Source organism: Cygnus olor, chromosome 1 (assembly GCF_009769625.2).
Source record: "Cygnus olor isolate bCygOlo1 chromosome 1, bCygOlo1.pri.v2, whole genome shotgun sequence".
Classification (NCBI taxonomy): Eukaryota; Metazoa; Chordata; class Aves; order Anseriformes; family Anatidae; genus Cygnus; species Cygnus olor.
In genome coordinates, this window is record NC_049169.1 from 115,833,163 (window position 1) to 115,842,734 (window position 9,572).

A 9,572-nucleotide genomic window follows, 5' to 3' on the forward strand; every position below is an offset into this window, starting at 1 on the left:
TTTCATTCAGCTTGAAGCTTTCTCTTTGTGTTGCTGTACTTTTAATATGGAGCTTTCTTATGCAGCGAGGCACGTGTATAACTGCATGCCAATACCAATAACACTAGCTTTCTCCGTACAAAGGGAATCTCATGTAGTTTTAGCACAGCACTGATGGTCAAGAGAAGCACTTTGTCCTGTTGAACAGCATGTTCCTAGTGGCTAACTCTTCAGAGGAGATTTTCATCCATCTCCCATGGGAAGTCAGTGCCAGGTAACACCTCCACGTGAGAGGCACATGTGGAAACTTCTCCCTCTGGCACAAGCCTCCTTGATATAAAAGCAGGGCTAAGAGCCTTTCTTCTCCTCCCTCTGGTCTTGTGAGTGTGAACTGCAGCTATATTCAGTGACTCACTCAAAGTTGTATGTTTTTGGGTCACTTCAAGTTCACAGCTTAAGTGCTCAGCTACAGAATGAAGTGGAGGAGGGTTTTCTGCCAGCTTCACAAGTGAGGCCTGCACTTGAGACTTTGTCGCAGAGGTTTTTTGTTTGTTTTATTTGTGCATTAGCACCAGTGGCAGATTTTTTCACCCCCGTTTTCTTTACCATCTGCCTTGGTATTACCGACAGGAGAATTCAGTTGTTAGATATATTTTTACCACCCGCTGTCAAAGCATGAGGAGTGAACACATCTTGATCTTCAAATCCAAGCATGAGTGCAGGGTGATGACACAGGCTCAGCTATTGCACCACAGGCCTCCAGTCTGTTTTCAGTTTGTTTCGGAAGCAGCAAAATGTCCCAATATCTGTTCCCAGAATGGTCTCAGGATCTGCTCTTCTGTTCTGCTACAATGCCTCCTTTGTGTCAAAGCAATGGCCATGCTGGTAACTCCTGCTTGTGTCCTTCTTCCCTAGATCCCTTCGCTAGGCATGTGTTTCTGTGAAGAGCTCAAAGAGGGGAACAAATGGCAAATGGTTAATCCCCCAGTAAAGACATTAACTCATGGAGCAAATGCAGCATTCAACTGGAGAAATGGTATCGTGGAAGATTAGAAAGCCAGCTCTGTCCTTGCAGCCATTAAAAATGAGGTGAAGACGGCTTCTGGTTCAGCACAGTCCAGCAATTCATCCAGAAAAGTTACAGTGGATGGAAATTGCCCTCTCTAAGTAGTCAAAGCACAGAAAACACTTCTGAGTTTGGTGCCTAAATTTTGCTTTTGCTTCAGTGACTGAGAAAAGGAATCATGGAACTGGCATACAAGAGAGCGATGACTCTTCTGCTGGTGAAGAAAGTACTTTTTAACCTTTTCTGAAGGTACCACGTGCAACATTTAATACATACAGAACTACCTGATTATAAAATCTACTGCTAAAGGCACTAAATTTGACATTGTTGCATTTTCCAAGACCAAAATACAGCTGGTAAGAATTGCTTTTGTTATTTGGATATTTTCAGACGAGCAGAGAAATTGGGACTGAAAAAAAGCCATCTCCTACCCAAAGAGGAGATCATCTCTACCTAAAGCCACTTGGTTTCCTGTTGACTCCTCCAGTTCTGCAAGAGCACAGGAGGAGGGGACATACTATAGTGACAATTTATTTACCTCTTCTACAAAGGAGGTTCATTTTCTACCACAACAGCTCCCCTGCTCAGTGATTCCACAGTGATCCATATTGCAAAAGGGACTAAACAATTTCCTTTGGAGAAAACTGAACTGATTGCTTTACTGTTGCTGGGGCAAAGAAAGATGCCCTGCATTACTGTACTGGTGACAAAACCTTGACGTGAGCAACTCTAACTGCTGAATGCTTCCTGAGATGGCACTTGCAGGACAAGAGCTTTGCTTTGTGCTGTTCTGTGCCAAATTATATAAATGGTGACACAGCTGCCAAACCGGTCGTCTGACAGGTCTCTGTAGCTCTTCTCTTGGTTGTTGGTTTGCTTAAGGAAGTGTAGCCCCAAAATTTTATGCACAAACAGGAACATATCTTGCCATAGAGTCAGGTTTCCTTTCTAAATGATCGTTTTGGATAACTACCTCTGGGAAAGCACAAATGTTTCTTTCAAAGAGAGGAGAAAAATGGAAGTTTCACTTTCTTTCTTAGCATGACTAAAAAAAAAAAAAAAAAATCTCATTATCATTCTTTTTCTCCCTGCACCTTCTTGACACCTCTTTGCCTGTGTGCCTTTAGCCTAAGGGCATGCAGCAAAGCCCACCCAGCATGCAGACAGCAGGGCATCCAACAAGCACCTTTACTGGTGGGCATGGAGATCTGTCTCAGACCTGCACCTGAAATGTTCTGTTTTGACTTCCCAGATCTGGCGAGGGTGCTTGGACTCCTGCTTTTCTAACTGCTAAGGGTATGACAGGGGAGTGGGGGTGGCATGGGGCAAGGACCTGGCCCTGGGCATGTCGCTCCCTGGAGCTTCCAGCTCCATTTCAACTGAGGTGTCAGCTCCCATCTTGCAGTACTCCCGTGGGGTCTTCTTCTCTGTAAATAATGTTGCTTTTGGTGTGATTTGCTCTGATTTCACCAAGTGATTGCAAGCCATAGGACAAATGTCATTGGATGAGGTGCAAGGCCAGAGCTACCACCACAGACTGAAGCCCCAACGTGAGGGATGGTCCCTGGGGCTCCGACTGGGGCACATGTGGCACCAGGTGTGTGAAGGCATTGGTGTGGGTTTCTGGGTTGAGCTTTTGTTCCAAATACAGCCTCTGGATGGGAACCTGGCTCTGTTTGAACAGATGGGAGCGGCTGCATATTTTATAGTTGATGGTACTGTCATCCCTCACCTCTGACAAATTCCCTTTTGTCCCCAAAGAGATAACTGAAGGACTCTGCATCTTGTATCCCAGGCTTAAACCTGTTTGCTTTTGGCCTTTCCAGCTGCTCTAACCTTGGGACAATCCCTCCTCCCTGTGTAAGAAGAAATGCAAGCAGATCACAGGCAGTGTCTTTCTTCTCCTGTGGGACACGTGCCTGTGCATCGTGTAAGGGGAGAGGCCTTGCACTTGGTGGCCTGGCCACCATTGCTGGTCAGAGCCAAGAAAGAGCCTGGGTGAGGATAGGGACAGGCAGGAGTGACAGCGGAGCTCTCAGTTCACATGGCAAGGGAGAAGCCTTGCTGCTGAAATGACACCTGGTGAGAGCAGGGCGTGATGGCACACTGCCCACCCAGGGACAGAGCCAGGAGCAGCAGATCGGAGAGGTGAGTGAGGGCTGCAACCTGCTTGGGCATGATGTGCCTGCCTGCTGGGTACAAAGTGGCATGAGAAACATTCCCTTTCTTCTTAGAAATAAGCTTTTTTTTTTCTTCTTTTTTTTTCTTTTCATAATACCTCAGACATTAATCCTCAACTGAGCTGCAGATACCATTCTGGTTAAGAATCTGTCTTCCTTTAAAACGATAAAACACAAAACACCTCTCCCTTCATCCAAGAGCATCAGATGCATTTCCAGTGTGGTTCCATTGTGATCAGTGACCTGCAAAACCAGTGTCTTCTTGTTGCTTTGAACAGCTCTCCTACTCTGCTGCCACTGTGTACAGCATAACAAGGAAACACATCACTTTGTGTTTTCACTCCTATCCACCTGCAGAAATATCATTCCTAAAAGCTAGTTTGTCGCACCTTAGTCCTCTTGATGTTAAGCTCCTATCCAAAATAAGTGTGTGCAGGCTGCTTGACAGGACCTTTCTTACAGGTGAGGATGAGGAGGAAGGATTCAACCACCTTACCCAATCTTGGCATGCTATCAAAGGGCCCCCAGAGCACCACCACTACCCTTGCAAACTAAACACGCTTGCTGGGAAGATTGCTAAGACACTTGAACCAAAATCCCACAATGTTTTTGTTATTTTTTTTCCCACTAGACATGCACTCCAATGAATTTAACTCCAGTGAATGCAGTGAATTAAACCTCAGCGTATGTTGGAAAGAGGGTTTGGGTACTTAAATATTTCTCTTGTGGTGGTTTCTAATGCACACGCTGCAATGCTGAGCAGGTGAGGAGAAATACTTTGTCACAAAATACTCTTTAACTTGTGAAAACTTCTCAGTTTCTACCATCCAAATTAACTGAACAGAAATAGCAAGCAATTAAAACTGTATCTCAGTAGGATCAGAGCTGAAATTATATCTTTAACATATGAGGATTCTTAGTTGCAAAAATTTAGCAGGGAGAGAGAATTCCTGATGGGATGTGTACATAATATGAATTAAATTGCTGAACACGGGTAAAATGAAGAAAATGACGTTGGAAGCTTTGAAGTTATTTTTGAAGTAAGCAAAAGAAATGGGAAATTCCTTTTCATTTTTTTTGACATGTATGCAGCTTCAAAATTAGATATTATTTTACTCCAGTGTAATTTTCTTTACTTGGTGCTATTTCATTACAAAGTTATGTACTTTAATAGATACTTTTAGTACTACCTAGAGAATTCGAACGTTTCACTTATGTCTTAAAAACTGAAAATGTAAATTCTTTTGATAAAGACCTATAGTGAAGTTAATCTATGGTGACACCTTGTGGGAAAACAAAACCTCAAACTTACTTGCCTAATAGGATCTTCAGGTGTGATTGAAGGATGTGGGGGACACATTTTCTGATTTTTAGCACTCAGTTTAACACTCCTCCCATACTCCTTGATGGGACAATAACACAGAAATTTTTCATTTAGTAAGTTTGTGCCTACTTTTAAGCAGAACAACATGAAGAGACACTCGAGTCCAGTTCTTCTGGAAAGCAAGAGAAAAAACAAATCTGTGGCTGTTTTGCTCCTGATTTTTCCAAAGCCTTGTGCCAGCATTTTTAATAGTACAAGGCAAATGTGTAAATCTGCTGGCTCAGAACAGTAGTTATTGCTTGATGGGGTCTTGATCTATAGCACTTTCTTTAATGGATGATTACAAATTAAAATGTTCACGCCTCTTGGAATATGAGAACAGCATGAAATATTTGAACAAGCAGAAGATTGTACTGTGGTGCATTGGAAGGAGTTAGTGAATCATTGCATTTTACAGTCCAGCTTTTTGGGGAGATCTGATACTTCTCATGAAGGATTCAGAGAGCACTCTGGGCCTTTTGATTTTAACACCATGTTTAGGACCATTCAGCAATTTCCTTGTCTATAATCACAATGCCAAAACAATTTCTCTGTGAAGACTGAGAAACTTTGTGATTAGTCTTGGATTCACAGCTTTTGCTGTTTCCCCCACTTCTTGCACCTTACCCTCCCAGTGGGTCTTGCAGCCTCCTCCTCTGCCTAAGCCCAGGTTCCCATGGAGTCTATTTGGAAAGCAAATTCCCAGCAGCCTGCTATGTTCAAAAGTGGCTTCAGCTTCTTGTGGCAGCAGAAATTTTCTATTTCCCTCTTCTCTTCCATTTCTGCAATTGGGACACTACAGACTAGTAACCCATCTGCAAGGCCATGTCTGCTGAAACAGATGTTATCACACCTTTTTGTGATCCTGCCAATCTGTTTTCAATATTCTGACTCTTTTTACTTAATCGTCTGTATTGACCAAAGGGGGATCAACCATCAATATCACTGTCTGCATTCAACGGAGGTTGGCTGGTCTGCTTTTTAACATTAACTCTCAAATCTGTGTCCCCAGCTAAGCAGGAGCAGAACAGTGCAGATGACAAATTGAAAAGACACTTAAAAGCTATGAATAGATCATAACACCCTGGTTCTTAGGAATCTCTTGTAATGTGAAGTCAGTAGTGCTGTGCAGACATGGCCTCTGCCTACTCCTTCAAAGAAAGACTGTGCAAAACCTCCAGATGGCATCTTTCTGAGCTTCCTTTTCTTTCCTTTTGGTGGGGAAACTTAGGGCACAGCATCTCCTAACTCTAAGGACACAGAGAATTAAAACAAGACCATGATGCTAAAAACATTCAACCTGATCCACCTGAAGGTGCCTCCTTAATGGAACTACTTGTATAATTAAGTGTTTGGAAAACAGAGGCTTAAATCTGTAGCACTTTGGTGTTCGGATACCATTGGAGGGGAAAAGCAAATAGAGATGCTACCAACATACGTATGTTTTCTAACTCACAGCAGCGATTTCTGCTGCAAATCTGTTTATGCAAATTCACTAATTCAGTTTTGACGGAACACATTTAAAATACAAGGACCTTATTTCTGTCTTTTAAAGCTCATTTGAACCTAAATTTGTTTGATGCTAAGACATCATTTCCCAGCTGTTTTGTCAGGTTTCTCTTGCCACTGGTGGGCTTGAAAGCCGAATAAAGAATATGCAGAATGGAAACTACATGCAATATAAACTATTATCAAGTACCAGCTTGTTCGTAATAAGCTTGCCCAAGCATCAGTCTTTACAAAAAAAAAAAAAAATAGCAAGCTGGATGTACTTAAGAAATGGGGTCCCACAGAACTTGTGTCAGAAGTTAATTTACTCTGCGCTGTGGTGTTCAGCTGAACATCATCTGATACGCCACCGTACTTGAGGATGGTGCAGAAACTGTTCAGCGTATGAGAGTGGCTGTTATTTTAGAAACCTCTAAAGAGTCATTTGTGGAAATACCTCTGCCAGTGAAAATCTCTGTGATTGTGTGGGTTGGCAAATGAATCACAAGCAATTGCTCTCCTTCATGAATGGAGCCACACTGTGTATGCCGGATGGAAGAATAAGGAATGAGCCTGCAAATCTCTTTTACAGCTTTGCTTCCCATTTTATATACACAATAAAATTTTAGACTCTGCAGTCATCTGTGCTGAAATGCAAAACACCTCCTTCCTTGCTGTAGTTTCACTCTTCACTTGCCCACATGGCTCAGCAGTGATTCGTGCAGAGATCTTTATATCCACGCCACACATGGTGAGGCATTCTCAGCTTAGAATAACACTGATATTTTTGACCTTAGTTGATAATGGTATTAATTATCTCAGGCACAGCAGTGTGCTAATGTGGCTACAACTTTGTGACCCTTAGCTATTACCTGCAAAGCACTGGGCTGTGCTTGGCGAATATAAGAGCACGGCAATATGTGCAATGCATTCCTTTACAAAGACTAGCCATGCACTGCTCCATCTCTTAGGGAAACATGTTACAGATAAACTCTTTGCTGAGCCTACTGTCTGAACAAGGCAAGTTTTCAAAGACCCTTTCAAGAGTACGTGGCCTTTTGGGATGTATATGTATGGAAGCTGTTGCAGCCTTTCAATACTTAAAAGGGGGCTTATAAGAAAGATCCCTAACATGTGATTTCTGACATTATTTCTCATTTGGTAAAAGTCTCCAGGCTGAACATGTTTGAAAAGTACACAGCCAGTCAATAAATAAATAAATAAATAAATAAATAAATAAATTTGCGTTCAAAATGGAAGGGGAAAACAAAGACTTCCTAGAAAAGAGGAAAGATGTGCACTTGTGTTCCACTGTATGTGAAGGCTTTTTAAGAGAGAAAAGACCTATATATTGCAAGTTTTTCCTCCTGCAGCCTCACAAATATAAAGAAAGCAAGGATTCATAAAATTAGGCAAAAGGGATGTTTCCTACAACTTGCATGCATAGATCATAGCGCTCTGGAAAATGGCTTAAATTCCCTTAGGATGATGTGGATGAAAGAGGAAAAATGCAACAGCTCAAACAGGTCTTTTTTCCCTTATCATCTGTAAATGTAAAATAGACATCTCTCTGAGGGTTTTTAAAACATTTGCACTTTCAGGTGGAAGTAGATATGCATGGATTTATCAAGAACTTGAGACCCCCAGGTGCTTTCTTTAGCTGCAATGAACTATCTTGACCAGCTTCCTTGCTCACTGTGGAAAGAGTCCCATCTCTGGGGAAGATGTAGCTCTGCAAGACAAATATGACAGGGTTTTCTGATGGTTTTTCTAAGATATGTGGAGCACAGATATTCTAAGCACCATCTTTTCATAAACAGCTTTGGATTTGGGAGAGCACTTTTAACCTAAAACTCACATTGGCTTACATGCCATTGATTTAAAGGCAAAATTTGGGCATCTAAACCAACATTAGATGCGTAGGTTAAAATGGCGTAATATTTTCAAAGAACCCTTGTGCCACCTTTGGAGAAAATTGTTCAGACACTAGAATGGTAATCTAGGGACAAAAAGCTGAATGGAAAACTTCAAAACCTTAAGTTCAATGTAATATCCTAGCATTCAGCCTTTTTTTTTTTTTTTTTTTTTAATTCAGGAAGAGGTTTCAAATATGACTATTCTGATGCTATTTAAAAGTCTTCATTACTGAAAAGTGAAGAGACAGATGGATGAGAGGGGCTTGCACACCTCAGTGCAACAGCTTTTGGTGGGGGTTCCTCTCTATCCAAGATAGTGATGAAAGAACTGCTATTCACTAATTTACAAATTATCCTCTGTAAGTTACAGTGAAATGAATTGTCTCCTCCTACAAAAGCACCGGTGGTTTCCAAAAGGAGCAAACCATGTTCTCTGGAGCACTTCCTAACACAGAGGCTTCCAAATGTTCTTAACTGTCCTCAATTGTATTCCAGAAAGGATGTACTTTTTGCTGCTATGCCACTGGAGGTCACTCGTGTACTAACAAACAGTACAGTACTGGATACTGTAGAGAAAAAGGTAATTTCATAAATCAAACAAGAATCAACTCATCTTGAAGATTACCTTAAAATGAAAGTAAATCAGAAGAAATTAAAGGAATAGACATTGTCCATTAGGACAACGGAATAATACGTTGTGAGGATATTTCCCAAATTTACAGTAGAATATGGTGAATAAACAGCTAGTAAACTAATGATTTGTAGTTTTCTTATAAAAAGACCAACAACATTACCAAGCCAAGTTTGCTTTGATCATGCTACTGGAATAATGGAAATGCATCATTTCTTTTTGCCAAAGCACATATCTTTGCTCACTGAAGTCCACTGGTGTGACTAGGAAAAATAAAAATAAAAAAAGGCATGTAAGATACAAAGGAAAAGATTGCCTGGGAAATTTCTCACTATGACATGTCTGATAGGAGAAAAAATGTGGGAAGAAGTAATAAACTATTTTTTTCATATAATTCTTCTCCTTATCTCCACTTTCTATTAATCCATTTTAATCACTAACTTAAACTTCTGGGTATATCTTTGCTGAAGTGAGTTGTAGAGAAAATGTTTTCCTCTTTTCCCCTAAACTTTTGGAATAGATTTTATTTCCTGAATAAAAATAAAAATAATAATTAAACAAAAAAAAAAAGTAAGCCCTGTTTCAGTAATATTGGTTCGACATCTCTTACCACAATCAGGCCAAAGCCAGTTATTTCACTTCAAAAGCAAACTGCTGCAGGCTGGCAGCTCTCTACCTCAGGCTCCAGACCCATCAGCATTCATACCAATAGTCTCACAAGTATGAGAAAGAAAATTAAAGTCACAAAGATGCATCTGGTAACAATTAAGGTATTGTTTGCACATTATCAGGAAAACAATGTTTCAGAGCAGCTTCTTTCACCTGCAGAAGAGGAAAAATACGTCTACTGCATATAGTGCTTGTACAATATTTTGTGCAGCTCTGCCTTGCTCTGGCCTTTTGACTTACTATATATATAATGACATTTGATTCTGGCAGCTTCCAGAAG

The 9,572-nt window shown here is 41.0% G+C and overlaps 1 protein-coding gene across 1 annotated transcript in view; it reads left to right on the forward strand.

Annotated features, from left to right (window-relative positions):
• Positions 1–9,150, forward strand: part of UBASH3A (ubiquitin associated and SH3 domain containing A) — a 28,688-nt gene extending 19,538 nt beyond the window's left edge. The window contains exon 14 of the mRNA XM_040545388.1: positions 895–9,150. Coding sequence (XP_040401322.1) covers positions 895–1,032 — 138 coding nt within the window. The 3' untranslated portion in view covers positions 1,033–9,150. The remainder of the gene's footprint in view (positions 1–894) is intronic.
• Positions 9,151–9,572: the final 422 nt, after the last annotated feature.